At 44.3% G+C, this 18325-nt stretch overlaps 2 protein-coding genes across 7 annotated transcripts in view; one reads left to right on the top strand and one right to left on the bottom strand.

Annotated features, from left to right (window-relative positions):
- mcamb (melanoma cell adhesion molecule b) overlaps positions 1-6902 on the top strand; it is a gene marked incomplete at its 3' end in the record, with an annotated part of 41155 nt that extends 34253 nt beyond the window's left edge. The window contains exons 12-17 of one of the 6 annotated variants that reach the window (XM_080459768.1): positions 268-406; positions 728-805; positions 2641-2682; positions 3182-3305; positions 4382-4493; positions 4657-6902. In XM_080459768.1, the coding sequence (XP_080315894.1) occupies positions 268-406; positions 728-805; positions 2641-2682; positions 3182-3305; positions 4382-4493; positions 4657-4659 (498 nt within the window). Of the gene's footprint in view, positions 1-267; positions 407-727; positions 806-2640; positions 2683-3181; positions 3306-4381; positions 4506-4656 lie in introns of those variants that run through there. The other 5 variants (XM_080459770.1, XM_080459767.1, XM_080459772.1 and 2 more) reach the window with 5 other exon arrangements.
- Positions 6903-10287: 3385 nt separating this feature from the next.
- The window catches only part of cbl (Cbl proto-oncogene, E3 ubiquitin protein ligase), a 42854-nt gene continuing 34816 nt past the window's right edge, over positions 10288-18325 (bottom strand). The window contains exons 10-16 of the mRNA XM_080459879.1: positions 18080-18211; positions 16675-17097; positions 15607-15695; positions 15271-15477; positions 15077-15165; positions 14410-14655; positions 10288-13466 (exon numbers count right to left, since the gene is read on the bottom strand). Of these exons, the coding sequence (XP_080316005.1) occupies positions 13171-13466; positions 14410-14655; positions 15077-15165; positions 15271-15477; positions 15607-15695; positions 16675-17097; positions 18080-18211 (1482 nt within the window). The 3' untranslated portion in view covers positions 10288-13170. The remainder of the gene's footprint in view (positions 13467-14409; positions 14656-15076; positions 15166-15270; positions 15478-15606; positions 15696-16674; positions 17098-18079; positions 18212-18325) is intronic.

Raw genomic sequence — 18325 nt, 5'->3', positions numbered from 1 at the left:
GGAAGCCTTTAGTGCACAAAGCAAGGCAACTTTATGTAGCAGCAGGGTGATAAAAAGTGCTTCCTATGAATAGGAATATGGATATCGCAACAACAGCAGAGAGAACATGAAAAATGAACAGGCAAATACAAAAACATGAACTCCAGTTGGTTTCATATTATATAGAAATCCTCTGGATTCGTCATCTTCCAGACGAAGCAGGACGGTGATCTGCGCTCAGCCTCTCATATCTGACCCCTCCTGTTCTTTAACTCGTGTTTGCGGCAGGTCACCAAGACGACGCCGACAGAGACCGAGAGCGGCTTTCATAGCGTGTTCACGGTCCAAGTCTCCTCCAACATCACCGCTGTCTGCCAGGCCTCCAACAAATACGGCTCCGACGCAGTGACCTTCAACATCAAAGCCAGTGAGACCTGCTGCTCGCGCTTCCTGTTTGTGTCTCTTTGTCTTTTCTCTGTGTGTGTGTGTGTGTTGCTGTCTGTCCTCCCCTCACATCCCCCTTCCCCTTCTCGTCCGTGTCGGCTCCTTGTTTGTTTTCGCTCCGTCCGAAGGCCCTGAGCTGTGCCGTGCGCTCCAGAAGTGTCGCCTGTGACTCTTGACATGTCAATCTGTGTCGATGTTGTTTCTCCAATGAGACCCTGTGAAGCTGTGCGGCTGTTCAATGTTCCCCCCTCCTCAGTGTTGTAACAGGGAGTGTCCTCCTGTCTGTGCCTCCACCTGTTTGTAGCTACACACACCACCACCACCACCACCACCACCACCACCACCACACCAGCAACAACCACAACCATTTCCTCCACCACAGGTAAGACCACAGTCACTCTGCACGGCGCTCTTCAAGCTGTTTCACTGAAACCAGCTGCAATATGACGCAAATATAATAGAATGAAACGCATCGATTGTCAGTCTTTAACAACAGGTGCTTCTAAAAAGTAGCGCAACACGTCAAAAAAAAAAAGAAGCAAACAAAACAAACATCCACATGAATATCAAAACAAACAGGTCATTACCAGGATATTAATTAGAAATTAAAAACTGAAGGGTTTCTAAGAGGTATTTACTCTTATACTGGGTATAATCTCAGACATTCATTGTTGCTGCAAAGTGTTTCATTCACTCACTTCATGATTTTTCTGTTAATAAATACTTAGAAATTAAGCAAAAACATATACGATACTGCTTCTATGTGGATTAGTGTCAGTAAACTGGGTTTGAACTGATCGTCAACTTTAAGTGTCTGTGTGTGACGTAAAGAAAACAAAAATCCACAAATACAAAGGCAACCTTTATAAACTCCGAAAATAATGAATGAAAATACAATGAAAAATAAACCCAAAGGGATCTAAAAACTCCACTCCACTGTGTTTCCTTTCATAGGACTTGTGGATACTTTTTAAAAATTTACAACTTTGCAAGAAGCAAATATGAATCAGTTTTTCATTTTTTTCCAATCGAGAAATGTTTGTGGATGTGAGCTTAGTTTCTATAAATTCATGAAAGAAATTGGATGAATATTTGTCTGTTTAAATATGAACTAATTCAATGCATTTGCAAATTACACATTATTTTTGTGATTTTCTGAGTGTCAGTAATTGTAAAAAAAATTTTTATATGACATCATTGCCATCTTCTGGCTTTTTACATTCAAATGAAATGATAATTTGCGAAAACATTTAGTCAATCATAAAACGTTGTATTAAAATAGCCATCAGTGATCTGTTCTGACACACAGTTACTGAGATAGATCGAATGAATGCAGTATTATATGTTACGTCTTGTGCTCAACCACACGCACATGCAAACACACACACACACACACACTCACACACACACACATCTGTGTGTCGGAGCTGATACTTTGAATGCACTCTGAGCGAGTCTCCTGACTCCCATTACGACTGCTGTCTTGTGTTTTTGTGTGTCTGCCTCCCCTCCTCATGTACGTCATGTCAGGAAATGTGTGGCCCCTCAGAGGAAAGCTGTCCTGTCTTCATGCGTTCCCCAGAGAGTGTTGTTCAATGAGATAAAACGCAAAGAACAACACTGCTTTTCTACTGACCACAGATTTACTGTCGGGTGCCGGGCGTTAAATCCCAATCGCCGAAAAGATTGTCTCTGATTTAATACTATCTACTGTTGTTAAAGTCAACCTGATTAAACACTGACCCATAGGATCTCGTGTCATAAAACTAGAAGGTATGTTTAGGTTTGGTTATGAGAAGAGTCGGGGTGATAGAAGGAGCAGGTATGGCTGAGTTCAAAGTGAGCCTGGCTGATACCTCGTCTGAGGGCAGGGAAATATGACTTGTTTGTGCTGTTTCCTTGTTCATGCTTAGGTTAGAGAGAGGGGGGGGGGGGGGGGGGGGAGAGAGAGAGAGAGAGAGAGAGAGAGAGAGAGGGGTCATGTTTTAGTTTTTTTTTAATTATCCATGAAATGTGTGTTTATGTGAGACCTGCTAATATTCACACACACACACACACACACACACACACACACACACACACACACACACACACACACACACACACACACACACACACACACACACACACACACACACACACACACACACACACACACGCACAGACACACACACCGTCATCGTCTACTGACAACTGTGCTCGTTTGGTTTTTCTCAGTCGTAACAGAAAGCGTTATCCCACCAAAGAAAATCCAGAAAGGTTTGTATGTTACGCTGCTGCAAATTCTCTCCCACTTTTACGTAAAAAAAAAAAAAAGGCACTGAGCTTCTTTCGGTTCCTTCACCAAAGCCACCCCTCCAATGCCGCCAACCCCTCCCCCCCTCCCCTCTGGCTCTCTCACCTCCCAGCATTCATCACACTTTTCTCCCGATGAACATCGGACCGCGGTTGGACTGTTCATCACCTCCACCTTCTCCTCTGCATGTTGTCATGCTGTTCAACGCTCACTCCCGTCCTCCCGCGGTCCTGAGACACTCTGCACCTTCTTCTCTCTCTCTCTATGTTTGGCAGGTTCGGGTCACGTGAATGACGCTCTCCATGTAGATGCACTGTAGATTAAAAAAACTGCTCTCCACCTCCAGCTGAAGCACTCCCTTTCTCTCTCCTGCCTCCTGCTGTCCTCGCCTTCAGAGTCCACTGTCTGACCCTGTGCTTTTTTTTGTTTTTTGTGTGTATGTTTGTGCTTCTTCTCCACCAGAGAGCAATGGTGTTATCATTGCTGTCATCATCATCTGCATCCTGCTTCTGGCCATCCTGGGAGCCGTGCTCTATTTCCTCTACAAGAAGGGGAAAATCTGCGGCCGATCTGGGAAGCAGGACCTGTAAGTGTGAACGACACATGTGAGCTTCACAGTGCTTTGAGTTGGGTTTCAGTCATGGCCTGGGGGGGGGGGGGGGGGGGGGGGGGGGGGGGGGGGGGGGGGGGGGGGGGGGTTGCATGGTCTCCCTGTGCGTGTTTGGGTTTTCGGCAGGTACTCCAAGAACTTTATTTGTGACTTAAACGTGTCATTGTGCGTTGTGGTCTGTCTCTGTCCGGATGTACCCCGGCTTCACCCACAGGGGGCTGGGATTGTTCTGGCAGCCCTCTGTGGGACGATCTGGCATAGAAGATGGATAAAAAAAAAAAAAAAAAGATAATATCTGTATGAACTTAGTTTTTCACACCAGACTTTAAAAACTATGAAAATCAGAAATCACCAAATGATTTTTAAAAACACACCAGTAGTTCAGTTCGACTGGGAGGAAGCAGGAAAAGCTGAAGAAAGCTTATTCAGGCACAGGGAGAACAAGGAAACTCTACATTACAAAGCTCCTCAAAGGAAACCGTGCCTCCTCAATGTGCTGCTGTTCTGATGTGATTAAAAGCCCCACAGCTGTACAACATCTGTATCAATACCGGTGAGAAAGTCTAATTTGTTTTGTTTGCTATGGAAATGCGACGGCATATTGAGGAGCTCCCACAGTGGTAGAGACTTTCGCTGAATGTTTCTTTCGGCATCACAGATGATTGAGAAATGATTGATTTTTTTTTTTTTTTACTGGATGAAAACGTGACTTCTGCACAACAGATGCACGAGATTCTCCCGCTTCTCGTGTGTCTAATCCCAAGGGAATGGCAATCACATGTTATCCTCGGATAAAAAATCAGTTACTGGTTGATTCCTCTCTTCAAAGAAGCTCGTTTCACGGGCAAAATGCTGCCGTCATTAAAATGAGTCCCCGATCGCAGCTTGTCTTTCAGCCTAAACTCACCAAACCACACTTGTCAATTACTCTCATATCTTATTTCATGTGAACGAAGGTAACATTTCTTTTAAGAGCTGCACGTAGGGTCATTATAGCATTTTGTGATTGCACAGCAGAACGTTGTTTTATTGAGTCGGTCCTGCTCCTGCAGCACCAAAGGGAAGTCCAGCAAGGACAACATTGTGGTGGAGATGAAGAGCGACAACACAGAGGAAGCCATTCTCCTTGGGGTCAACGGAGAGAAACAGCCTCCCAACGACCAGGTAGACAAGTAGAGCAGAGCGCTGCTGTGACGCAAACGATCACATAAATAAATCCTATTTCTTTTAATGCCATCAGCTAATAAATAATGTTCGTGTCACTGTTTTTTTTTTTTTGCTGAATACGAGCTCAGCTCTTTCTGCCTGTGTGTTTTTCACTCTGCAGTAATGGCCGCCGCGTCCCTGGAGCTGTTGGAAGAGTTGAGGAGGTGACCGCAGACCGACACACCGACAGCTGCTTCTGTTCGCCCGCTCTCAGGCTCAGACCCGTCGATGCCTTTAAACTCCCACCGCAGCTCCTGATTCCAGCGTTACTGTCCTGGAGAAGCTCCGCCCGCCTCTCGGCCCTCGCCACGTCAGAGACGACCGAGGCTCGGTTTAGTCCAGGCGCCAGCTTTTCGTCCGCCGCCATTTCTTTCATCGCGCGTAGCTCCGGAGCTGCGTCTCATAACTCTGCTCATGAATGTGTCACCTTCAACCCGGGACAAACCTTAGACTGTCATGTCGTTACCGTAAGCCTTTTAAAACGCCGATCGCCCATAGCACCAAAGTTTAGAGCACAAAGCTGACCGGCGACTCTTTTTGTATCCACCTCAAGCATCACCTCGGGCGTCCACTGAAGAGCAGCCTGAAACAGTACAAGTGTACATATTATAATCTATGTATATACATACAGTATTTCTTTATTTAAAATAACACGATAGAAGAAAAAAAAAACCTACCAAAAATAAATAGTGTATTTCTTTGTTTGTTTGGGTGCTCTTTAAGAGGAGCTTAGGTAGATGTCTAGTTTTTATTTTTGTCTTTGTTTTTTGTTTTTTGGTTTTGTTGAGCTGAAGTCTGTACACTGAAATTTTGGGGCTCAACTAATGTCTCCACATCACCTCCACAGCATGTCACAGATCAGGGGTCTGCAACCTTCTGCAGTCGGGAGAGCCAGACTGCAGCAAACCTCCATGTCTGCAGATATTCAACCTTTAAAAAAAAAAATCAGCAGGTAATTTAGCCTGACAAACCAACACCGTTTATGTTACAGTTAAATAATTAGAGAACTAGTTTAAAATCACAAACATGCTATTTTTGGTTTGGGCTGTTTCAGACTCAATATGCCACACATTTACATTCACATAATGACTTTTCCAACAACGCATCACCAGTAGGGTGAAACTCGTGTTGCAGGGTTATAAACCAGATCTCGCTCCCTGTTAGTGGCCGAACAACCCAGCGCTGGTTAAACTGCGTCACAATGAGAGGAAGAGGCAGTTATCTCCGTGGTAACAATCCTGACATCTCCTGCTTCAAACCCTAAAAGTCAGAAAGATTGAAAATGAACAATAATAAAGTTGCAGTAAAGCAGCAGAGCTGCAGGTTGCAGACCCTTCTTCCAGACGATCTAATAACACCTTGTTTGTACTTATTGTTTTCCCCTCACTGCTTTTTACCCACTGAGCTTCACTCTCCTCTGTTGTTGTTTAGTAACGTAGAAAACTTGGCGAGACGGGTGACATCGTATGGCTAACAGTTCTTTCATTTTTCAGTTCTTTCGCCGTGGAGTTGGAATGTTGTGTCCGCGTGTGTGCGAGATACAGTTCAAGCATTGCCAGCAGTCGTGTTATAAAGTTAGAGATGCCTTAGGAATTACAATCAAAGATCCAAAGCCATGAAAAAAAAAAAAAAAAGAAAACACACCACATTTTCTACTGTTAGTCACAGTGATGTTTAATGTTCAGTGCACTGATTTCTTTGTGGTTATTCTTGTGTTTGTGGTTTGTTTAATGTGAAACCGCTGTTTTATTTTATGAGACTGTATGTCAATGAAAATATATTTCAGTCTATTTTATTTTCTTTTCTTCAAGAGGAAGGCCGAGGGTCAAACAGATTATTGGTCCATGGTAAATATGGCTCACGGCATGAAGTTGCCCTCGTTCTACGGGAAAGAGGATAGATCCTGTGTAACGAATGAATGAAAGAAACCCTGTGTTAACGGAAACTTGAAAAGAAAAAAAGAAAGTTTGATGCCAGACGCAGACTACCCCTCAGACGCGATGCCTTAAGTTGACCGCCGCTCCTCATTTACATGCCACGAGAACCGACCTGGGAGTTCCAGCATGAGACGCCTGAGGAGGGAAGCGACTGTGACTCCAACTCTGCATATTCGATTTGAAGACAATCCAGCTGCCCATGCAGCCACAGCTCCTCTGTCCACCCCATCCCGTCCTCTTTTTTTTTATTATTTATCGCTCTCTCTCTCTAGTGTTTTAAAGAGCCACCACTGTTAGATGATTTTTGGATGTGTGAAACCTTCAAAATGCCTTTAACTGCTTTGGAGATGTAAAATTTATTTTAATTGATGACATTCAAAACAATTCTCAGATTTAAAAAACAATCCTGCCAAATAAAGATTGACCGTGGAAAAATATCACACTGGTGTCTGTATTTCCGATGGTGCTTCAGTTTTTCTTTTTTGTCCTGTCGCTGCTCCAGACAGACAAACACTTGTCGACACGCCCACTTCAGGATTAACCCTGGATTTCCTGCATTAGATTAACTTTTTAACATACGTTGCCATGGTAACTTATACAGAAGGCCTAATATTGATCAGCACCAATCAGTTGGGAAAATGACGTGAGGCGTGAGCGGTGAGGGGAGAGATGAAATATAGAGACTGTTTAGACGACAACCTGCAGCAGTGGTTGGTCGAGCAGCTTGGCCTCCATTGTAAGGTCGTGGGTTTGATCCCTGATCTCTTCCTTGCCAAGATGTTGATGTGTGTCTGACTCTGAACCCTGGACTGCGATCACTTTGCACAGCAGCCATCGTTGGTCGTGTTTTTGTCTGTGAATGTGTGACGTACATTATAAGTTAATGTACTTGATCTCATGTACGAACGGGGTCTCCAGCTGGAGGTGGGAAATATTGCATTGATGATTATTTGAGTCCAAGTTTGCCGAGTTTACTGCTTTCGTGTACCGAGCTTGTCTGGGCGTCTGTGTAATTCCCTCCAAATGAATTAAATTGAATTGAACGACGACCCCCAGCAACACCTCAGTATTTAAACACAGAAGGAAAACACAAGTTTCTCCTTTACGTGCTTTTCAAACACTTGGTCAGGTAAAAAAAAAAGAACGTTTATTAAATCCAATAGAATCCACAGATTAGATTTCTATTGTTAAAACAACACCAATGTCAGAGGGACTCATCTAAAATAAAAAATGGAATCATGGTAATGAGAATAAACATATGTAAAAAAGAGTTTCAGGAACTTTTCATACTTCATTCCTGTTCTTGTACTTATTAGCTGCTCAAATAGTTACTTTATAAATACATTTTACAAGTTACATAAAACGTTTACATAAAACTGAATGTATAATTTGAAATATATATAAATAAGTGAGCGAGCTGAGGAAGTGAAGGCCTTTGTGGAGCGGTGTGACGGGAACAATCTGATCCTGAATGTCAAACAAACCCAAAGAACTGGTAATCCACTTCAGGAAGAGACAGCCAGTGCACACCTCCCTTTACATCATGGACACCTCAGTGGAAATGGCGCGGCACACCAGATTCCTGGGGGTGTGTGTGGCGGACAACCTCACCTGGTCTCTCCACGCACCGCCTCTGACCGAGAAGCACTGAAGAGAGTGGTGAGGGCCGTCGAGAAGATCATTGTCAGTGGCACTGAGGCTCACCAAGGGCCTGTGGACTGTTTCCTCTCCTCCCATCAGACAGGAAGTACCACAGCCTGAGATGTACGACTGCCAGGTTCAAAAACTGTTTTTTTTTCTCCGCCGCCATCCGTCTTCTAAACAGAGAACTGGGAATACTTATTTATTCTTCTGTTTTAACCTATTTCCACCTATTTATTCTTGCACTGCATTTTAGGCACCTTATTCTATTCTCATGGATTTTTAAAATATTTTATCTCGGGTACGTTTTGTGTGTTTCATCGTTGACCCTGCATTGAAAATGGAATTGTCAGAATGACAATAAAGTTTTTTAGACAAATCTTTTTTAAAAATGAACTGGTGGTGAGAGGGGATGATAGATGATATCAAATGAACAAAAGGCCTCCTTCCATTGATGAAGAAGCAGGAGGTTTTTATGGCATGTGGTCCACTCTGATGTCTCACCAACTTATGAATGAAAGGTCAGAGGTTAAGTCAGTGGTCAGTAACCATTAGTATGGTACGACACCGGCACCCCTTCACACTTTCCACCAAATACAATCTGCCTATCTAGAAACACATTTCTGTACTGATTTTAACTTTTTAGGTTTTTAATAGTGACTTTTTGTGGTTCTTTGCTAATTGCTCTCTATAGATATGCAGGTAATCTAGTGCGTCTGTCTACATTGATTTTCTTTCTATTTTGTGTTCGTATCCGTCAAACTGCAAGATAAAAGTCTCTCTAAAAGGCTGTGTACTGACCTGGAACTGATTTAGTCTTAAACTAAACATGCAGCCAGTCAGCTCTGCTTTTTATTCTAAAAGTCCTCATCGAGATCGACGTATTGAAAGGGGATGGAGGCATATCAGTTTTGTTTTACACAAGAAAAACGGTTTTCCTTTAACTGGCACCAATTGAAATTGCTCTCGACAGAAAATCTTTGGGGGGAACTTCCTGAAAATCACATAAATGAAGTGTGGTGCTGCATCACAGAGGGACTTGTGTATTGTTTTCCCATCATCCCCTCCCTGCCGCTGCAGGCATGAATGAAAGTAGATCAGCAGCAGCCCCTTTCTGTAAACAGCAGACAGGTTCATTAGGTTACCTCAGAGATTTACAGCATGGTGATTTGATCTACTTGACGGGGAGTTGGATCACATTCGGCTTGATAATGCAGTTATCAAATGCATTACAATGCAAACGGCAAGAAGACGATCAGCTGCAAAATCAAAAATAGAATAAAAAGAGAAACAAGAAACGTTTAAAGGCGCACGGCTTAGATTACTTTTCTGAATATCCACTATGATTACCTGCGAGAGGCTGAGGCGGTTTTAAATAGAAGCGTAATGTCTTTCTGAGCAGGTCTTGTCAATCCATCTTCTACCGGCTTTATTCCAACGGTTAGGATGGTTGTTGGGAGCCGATCCCAGCAACTCCACCAGGGCACAAAGAGGCGGAAACTATCAGATACACTTACAATTCGGGGCAATTTAAAATCACCACTTCACCTCATGCGCCCGTTTTTGGACAGAGAACTGCGACGAGAAAAGGCCCACAAGTCAAACTGGGGATCACAGTGAGGAAAAAGTGCTGATCACTTCTCCACTGTGTTCCTTTCTGGAAAGTTCAATTTAGGTCATTAGAAAAGGAATAACAGCGTGAAAGTAGTTTAACACCAAAAAGTAGATAAAAGTTAAGATACTCAAGTAGAAAGACATCAGATGCTCTGTTACGTACCCAAATCTTTTCCTCAGGATTGTGGAGATTTCATGTGAAATTGCTATTACATTTTTTTTTTTGGATTACCCGACGTAAAGCACTTTGTGATCTATACCTGTGAAAGGTGCTATATAAACAAACTTGACTTAATTACTTACACTGGTATGCTGTAATCAATCCTATAACTAAACTTAAATTTCCTGAAGAAAAAACGAAGAAAGGACTCGACACACCAGTGTGTGAGCTGTGTCTGTCAGAATAAAGTGAAGATTTAACTGTGATACAGAACATTTTATAAATGTTAATCATGTGCTGAAGTGTTGATAAACACAGAGGACACGTGATGGCTTTTGCTTATTTTATTAACAGCAATGTGCATACTTCCAAAGTGATATGAGCTTTAAAAACCATCGAGAATTGAAATGAATGCCTTTTTTTTTTTTTTTTTTTTTAAACTTGATGGGAAGCGGGGCAGCTGCGTCAAACAATGGCTCCCTCTGCTGGCAGACAACTGAAGTACTCCAGCAGTGAGACTGACCGGGGGATCTGGGAAAGGGAGGGACGGGGGAAAGGGGGGGGGGGGGGATAAAAGGAAGCTGAAGAAGCAGGGAGAGATGAGTTCCCTCTCCAGATCAACACCTACAAACCGTCTTTAAAAACAAAGGCTTTCCTCCTAAATGTGGCGAGGATCTCGAAACATATGGCACTGCTCACAGAATTATTCACATCAGTAAACAAAACCTTTGGAACAAAAAAAAAAACACAACAAAAAAATACATGTACAGGAATGCAAAAAACTTAATAAAAACAGCCATCGTTCTTTTTTCAAATCACCGATCTTTATACAATTTGTTTTCTTTGCCGGTTTTCTTTAGAGTGACAGTATCAAAGCACAAATTGGTATCCTGTGCAAAAAAAACATAAAAGTAAAGAGGAAATGATACACCACAATGACACGCCGTCCTTGAGACGGCAAAGAAAAAAACATTGGTACAGTATTGAGGATTGAGGACCTCTTCGTCCGTTACCCATCATTCAACGAGTTCTCTCAAAGGCAACTGGGAACAGAAAAGAAGTAAAGAGAAATAAAGAGGATGGCCAGCCGGCCAGCGAGGAGATAGCTTCCAGTCTACACACGGCGACGACGTGACCTGGGCCCATTAGCTACCGACGTCCTCCCGAGAACAAAACTAAAACATTCTTCATATGCTGGGAGACGATGTACCTAAAAGCTCCCGGCGGGTTTCTTTCATAGTACCTGGAAATGGAAAGCCGCTGTCCCTCGCCCCGCGAACACTGGAGAAATTACACAACAAAATAAAATGTGCAAGTTATGAGGTGACGAACAAAAAACTACTAGGCTACTTGTGTGAACTTCATTAAGCGGATATTGTTTTGGCCACACGTCACCTGGAGGAGCAGGTCCTCCTGGTCGCGACAGCCAGGGTGAACGCCACTCGTCTTTTCCAACGTTTTGTTTTCCTGAGTTAGTTCTTACAGTCGGCCCAAACACTGATTTTTCTTTTATGTAGACTCGGGGGCGGGCCAGTAAAACCCATGAGCCCACAGTTTAAAAAGCCTCGGCAGCCTGTGAAAGCAATCGATCGATTAGCAGGTGGCTGCTCTCCGAGCTAAAAGCAATTTGCTTGCTTCATTTTCGTGACGACGCAGGAAAAAGATTAGTGTACTGTGCAAAGGCTTCAGGCTGGAGCGACGGGAGATCTCTCTGTATTAACCCCCAAAAACGGCATCAGTTCTTCTCGGGGAAACTTCATCTGTAAAAAGATCTTACTTATTTCTCATACTCTTCTTCACATTGGCTATACAATTATGATCATTTGTAGAGTAAATCTGGAACCTTTGGGACTTTTCCACAGTACTTGTAATATAAAGAAAAAGTTTCCAAAAACACTGAAGAGTGGACAGCTTGAGAAGGCTGCTTGTACTTTCAAGTATGCTACATCATGGACTGGAGAAACAGGTGATACTGTCACTTTAAAGAAAAGGGGATGACGGTTAAACACATTATTCACAAATGTACATTTAAGGCTTAAATCGTTTAGCACTAACAATAGTAGCAGCAGTGAAGCACTTCTGAATTATAACAATATTTATGATCATATTACAATAATATATTATCAAAGTAAATCAATGAGTTTTTTTTTTTCTTTTCGGTTTTGTTTCATACCAGCGGACCGAACTGGAGACAGAACCCAATCGACGGACCCCATTCGCCCGTGAAGTCGGACGAGAGGCTGAGCACTTCAGCCGCCACAGATCGCACGTTCATTAGTCGTCTCACCGCCAGCTGCCGGGAGTCAGAGCAGTAGTACGTTTTACAGAGTCCGAGTACACCGACTGAAAATCCACATTCATGTTGTACAGGGGGCGGGAGTTCATGTAGGAGCAGGCCATGAAGCGCAGGTCTGGCAGGCAGACACACACACACAAACAGACACACACACACACACACACACACAACCTGAAACCATCGTCATGCTACTTTAACAAAAACACGACAAGCAGGTTTCTCGTTTAAAAAAAAAAAAAAAGAAGTACCAAAGCCTTGTCGTTGCATTAACAGACTGACTTCATGGTGAAAAAGCTCGGCTGCTGCCCGCGAGCTCGTCCAGATGAGGAAGGCTCCTCCTCTTCCTCACGTTTCCAGTCTCACGTCCCCTCAGTCTGACAGACTTTAATCTGGTCCCTGTCTACACATATCGCTTGTACCAACAGCGACCCTCAGAGCTGTAATCACATACCATATATGCACGTACTGAATATATTACACACATTTAATATATATTTACTCATATATTAAATTTTCATATAGACATACACTTTTTAGTTTTATTTGTGAGGTGTTGGTTACATTTTCAGCAAGAGGCTTCGACATGACGAGTAGGAGTCGGTCCTCTTGGGATTCTTGTGTAAGTCTTGTGTCTCACGGCGGCCGCTCCCCTCCTGCTCCGTCAGTCCCACACAGACCTTCTAGAAAACGCCGAGGCCTGCCGAGGCAGTTCCAAGCAGGCCCCACACTGTTGAAAGCGCATGGAGTGCAGGGCGCAGACTCCTGGAGGTACCGCGAGCTCACTGGAGCAACGGCCAGTTAAAATCCACAGGGGGTGAGGGTGTGTGTGTGGGGAGGGGGTGTAGGTCGTCAGGCAGCGCTCGAGGGGGCGCTGCTGCAGGCAATGGGTTTGGGGGCTTCGGGTTGGTCAGTGCCAACCGTCACCAAACCAGGCTGGGCCAAGCTAGGGCGAGAGCACGAAGGCGGGAACCGGGCCCGGGGAGTGTGCTATGTGAGGATGTGAGCCGTGGAGGAAATGGAGACAAACTCGCGCAGGATGTTCTTGGCCATTTCGACGTTGTTCTGCGCGATCATCAGCGCCTTCTGGATGTCCTGGTAGGAGTATCCCTGACTCATGAGGTGCTCGATCTCGCTGCTGATCTGAGGGTTGGCCTCCCCGCCCACCGCCCCGCTGCAGGGGGGAGAGGGGGCGGGCGGGACGGGACTGGGCCGACGCTCGGAGTTGATCCGTCGTGGGAGGGGCTTCGGAGGTCTCGCCGGCGCCTCCCCCGGCTCAGAGAAGGCTGGACGCACAGGAACAGAGGTAAATCAAAAACACATGGTGAGTGGAGAGCTGGATGAAGTGGACTAGAAGGGGGGGTACGAGTTAATCAGCCATATTGGACTCTCTGGTGGACCGTAGCTTTGACCTCCCCGATCAAGCCGATGTGAGCAGCCCTTGTGGCATCCTGGTCATTCTTTCATTCGAAAACTCTCCCCGAGCTAAAACCCTTTGTAAAAGTCTCCACCAAAATCAATCTCTCCACCTCAGAAACATCACACACTGAATGTCTTGTAATACTTGTCTTTTCCGCTCTGCAGCGGATTGATCGCTGCAATGTCCAAAGCCCAAACCTGAGTCTTCTATTGCTCCCAGAGAGCTTCTGGGAAATCTGTATTGTGTTTAGCTTCACACACCAGAGCGGCAGAAAGATTTAGAGGACTTCTCTGGATCACAGCGTTTTCGTAATCCAGATATTGATCCATCAGAAAGTTCAATGGATTTCCGTCTGGCAGGAGTCTGAACATGAGGGCTGCTCTTATTTATTATGCTACAACCAAGTGACTTAGTGAAACAGATGCTCATTTTCTCATATTTGGGGGGAGAAAGAAAAATCATGTTCAAGATGGCATCACAGATGTACAATTTGTAGATGATTTCAATGTTAATTTGCACTGAGATCCATTTTCTAAAGGGTCGGCCGTCTCGTTAAGAGTATTTCTAACTGAGGCAGACGGATTCATTTTCATTTCAGTTAATTAAAAATATAACTTTAGCATGAGATCTCTCTGAGCAGTGGATACGTCACAATTACAACGTGATCTCAGATTGTTAAATACTGTAAATATGCAAACCATTCATACAGCAATACTACCAAACTGATGAACGACACGAGACGAGTGTTTTTATCTCACCGATGAATGGATCAGCAGCTACGATTATCATTAACGTGAGAGAAAACTTACCGGCCACAGCTCCGGCATCCGAATCCAACGAGAGGCGGTTGAAAGCAGCCGTGGAAGACGAGCATGATGACGAAGATGAGGAAGAAGAGGACAAAGAGCCCCCCATCTCTGACAGAGTCCGTCGGGCGGGAGGCATCGGAAGTCTGGGCTTTGGGAAGTCGTACCCGTTCTCCTCCTCTTCCCTCTCTTCCACCGGTTGCTCTCGGGGCCCGTTGGTCAACGCCAGAGGAGGCAACTCGGAGTAATCTGGAGCAATGGAAGACGATGAGTCAACATGAGAGTTGATGGCATTCGAGTTATTTACCTGAAGCCATTCCTGAAACTGTTCTTTATTTCATTCAAACACATTTTTAGAAATTATTTTCAAAGATGACGTAAAAGTAAAAATAAGCTTTAGTTTAGTCTAAAAGTCTTAAGTGTTGCAAATATTTCGTCCTCACACTTTGAAAACTTCTGATCTCGACCGTACACAATATAACTTCTCAACAAATTTAAAAGTCTTTGTAAAACAACTTCAGATGATTCAGAACTGCAACCACAAACACAATTCACATATTTGACGGCAATGATTTTGGTTTTATTCCCAAATATTAGAAAGTATTATTCAAGCAGGGGAGACAGATAAAACGTGAGTCTCTGCTGCACCGCAGCTTCTGAGCAAACACACCTGAATCTCTGGCTTGTTGTGACCTGGACTGGATGTTGTACATGTCTTCATACATTTGAGGTCCATCCTCTAATTCAGCCAGCGTCAGCCTGCAACGACACGCAGCAACAACACGTGAGCCGTGGCAGAAACAACCACACACTTCCTGATGTGGTCTGGAGGTGGCGGCCGTGGGTTCATTGAGCTTTGACTACCGGGAGTTGAGCGGAGAGGCCTGACTCTGCGTCTGGAGTGACGGCGAGGGCTGAGGCAGCTGGGGCCGTGGGACTGGTGGGATGTCCCCTACAGGTGGGGCTGTGATCGGGGGCAGGACGGGGCGAGAGGAGGGGATCATGTAATCCGACTCCTCCTCGCTGTCACGTGCATCCTCGCCTGCCACGGACCTCAGAGCTGGAGACGGTCTGGGAGCAGAGACGCGTACAATGTAAACGGGAATTACTCATTTATGAAACGTTACAACTGAGTGTTTGAAAAGCAAAGGATAGTCAAGTAAAATATATTATTAACATCGTGTTGGCAGAGGCGTGTACCTGGTCGCCAGAGCGTAGAGGGCATTGGCCGAGGACGAGGGCTTCACTTTGGGGTTGTCGTACTCTTGACCTGCTATGGCGACAAAGTTCTGGAAAGGAAGCAAACGTACACCTTTGAAAATGATGAAAGACACAAAGCAAATCATGAAGAAATGAATGGCATTATTGGTGGCTCTTCTCAAATGTAAACAAAAACAACTAGATCTTAAAGCAGATTTAAAGTCCATAAATTACAGGTGCATCTACAATAAGGAGTGTGCCATCCTGCCATCCATCCATCCATCCATCCATCCATCCATCCATCATAAAGCTTCCACCACTTTGACTTTCTGATCTATTTAAAGTGGGAAGTGCCCAACTGACATGTGTTTTTTGTTGTTGTTTGTACCACAATATTTTCTGTTCGTCATACTGATACTTCACTACCACTCAAGGCTAAAACTCAAAGAGTCCGTTCTTACTTTAGTTTTTTGTCCTTTAACAATGTGAGAAGATGGTTGGTAAAGGTGTAAACCACTCATCCCCAAATGTCTGAAATAGAGCTACTGAATTATTTTCTCATCTTAATTGGCCCTCAAAATGAATCGTTTGTTAGGATGGATGAAAGTATTCAGTAAAACATGCTATTTAAAATATGGGTAATTCTCTGTTGCTTCACTAAGTATTGTGGTTGGAGCTTTGATTAAAGAAAACAGATCCATCTATCCTCTCCTGAGCTGTTTTCAGTCTATATGCTGAGATAAGCAAACGGCTGCAGGCTATTGGTTTCTGTTTAATATATCAGAAAAAAAAAAAAAAAAAAGGACAAATCTAAAAGATGCCAGGAACAACATGGATTGTATAAATGTGCATCAAGCTTTTCAATTGGATTTATGCTTTGAATGTGATGAAACTGTGGCAGTACAGAAAGTCCTTCAAAACCAGCAGCTGTTTAAACATATCAACTGTATGCTGGACTTTTTAAGTACACCTCAGAGAGTTACTGCGGAGTCAAAGACTGTGTCTTTATGTGCTGCTTTGGATCAAGTGAGTCAGTTTTCGTGTGCTGCGTTTTGTGTTTGCTCTGACCAGCTGGTGGTCCAAACTCAGAGAGCTGTTGTTCTTCTGCGAGTCTGAGCGGGTGTCCAGAGCCGAGGGCAGCGCCAGGGGCAGGGAGTGTCTGTTGGAGAGTTCCCTGACACCTGCCCGAAGGTCCACCCCTAAACTGGAGACCTGGGTGGAAGAAGAGGAGGAGGACGACGAGGACGATGAAGAGGAGGTGGGGGCCTTGGGAACGGGCCTGGAGTTCCAGTCAGCTATGGGCCGGCTTGGGGGTGTCGGGGGGAGTTTATCTCGAGGGGGGTCTCCGGGTGTGCAGGGTAGAGGTCGCCTCTGCAGCCGCCCATCGGGGGCTGTCCCGGCCGAGTGGGGGCGGTCTGGAGGAGGAGGAGGGGGGAGGTCCCGCAACGCTGGGGGAAGAGGAAGAGGCTTGTCTTTGTGGTGAGATGCTGCCTGCAAAGAGGGAGAGAGAAGAGCTCTTTTAGTCTACCAACAATATTGACACCAGACGGAAGGAAACTCTGTGCCGTTATCGTCTGCTCTGAAAATAATCCATTCAGTGAGAACACCTCCGTGTACCCATTTGTCACCATAATCAACCGTATACACAGCGCAGATGAATCACACCGAAGGAAAATGTTCATCCGCAGACAATTCAAACTTTGCCAAAACAATTTCCATTTATCTGAATTTAAGCAGAAATATGCAAAACTGGAGACGATGGAGCGATGGGGGGGGGGCTTGAGTTATGTACAGAATATAAAGTAAACTGACAAATCGAGAAAGTCATTTCAGCACCTCGCTTATATCCACTGGGGAAATGAGAGTAAGCATAATTTAAATCACAGAGCTCAGTTAGAGGGTAAATTATTTCGACGTTGGGGTTGGTTTTACACTGTACTTTGACTTTATGGACACACCGTGAAGTGATTGCAAATACCTGCGAGCTAAAACTACAAGAGAATAGAGAAACCAATTTGGGTTTTAAAGTGAAATGAAGTATACAAGACATCAAGAGAAGAATCTCCGACCTTCCTGTGACAACATAATGTTGTTCTGACACTAAAGCTTCTATCTTATAAACTGTGATCGGAGCTTGTTAAGGAATTTCCAAAATATCTAAAACATTGCAGTTTCCTGGCACGAGTCACGGGGGTTTGAAAATGTGTCACATTTGAATGTTGAAGCTTTCTCAGTTCTGTTTTTGTAGATTGGAAGAGTCACAAATTAGACTTTTTTGCCTTTATATGGGGAACCATATCGATGTCAAGCGAATATCGCATGAATGTCATGTGACAAGCAGATGCATTTTGACCCGAATCTTTAATTGAGCAACAACTCGGTGACTTTCCAGCTATTCAAGCCACAAGTAGATACTCAACACCTCCCAGACTTTGATATCTTCTTTTGGCCGAGTATGTACAAATCTGCTTACCTTACTCGTGGCGCCAGGGCTGGAGGCACCCGGAGGGTTGGGGGGTCTGTGTGGCAACAAATCAAGTCTGGGCGGCACAGGAGGGAGAGAAGACTGAGGAGCCATGGACATGGGTGATGGAGGGCGCTCAATCTGAAACAAAGAAGAATATCTGACTGGTAATAAGGTCGACCTAAATTTGACCTTTAATCTTATATTATCAGATAGAAGGTATCTATACGTTGAACCTATACGATACTTTTTAGT

This window comes from Lipophrys pholis (assembly GCF_963383615.2).
Source record: "Lipophrys pholis genome assembly, chromosome: 3".
Taxonomy (NCBI): Eukaryota; Metazoa; Chordata; class Actinopteri; order Blenniiformes; family Blenniidae; genus Lipophrys; species Lipophrys pholis.
The sequence above is the reverse complement of the archived record's forward strand: the minus strand, read 5'-3'. Positions and strand labels throughout refer to the sequence as shown.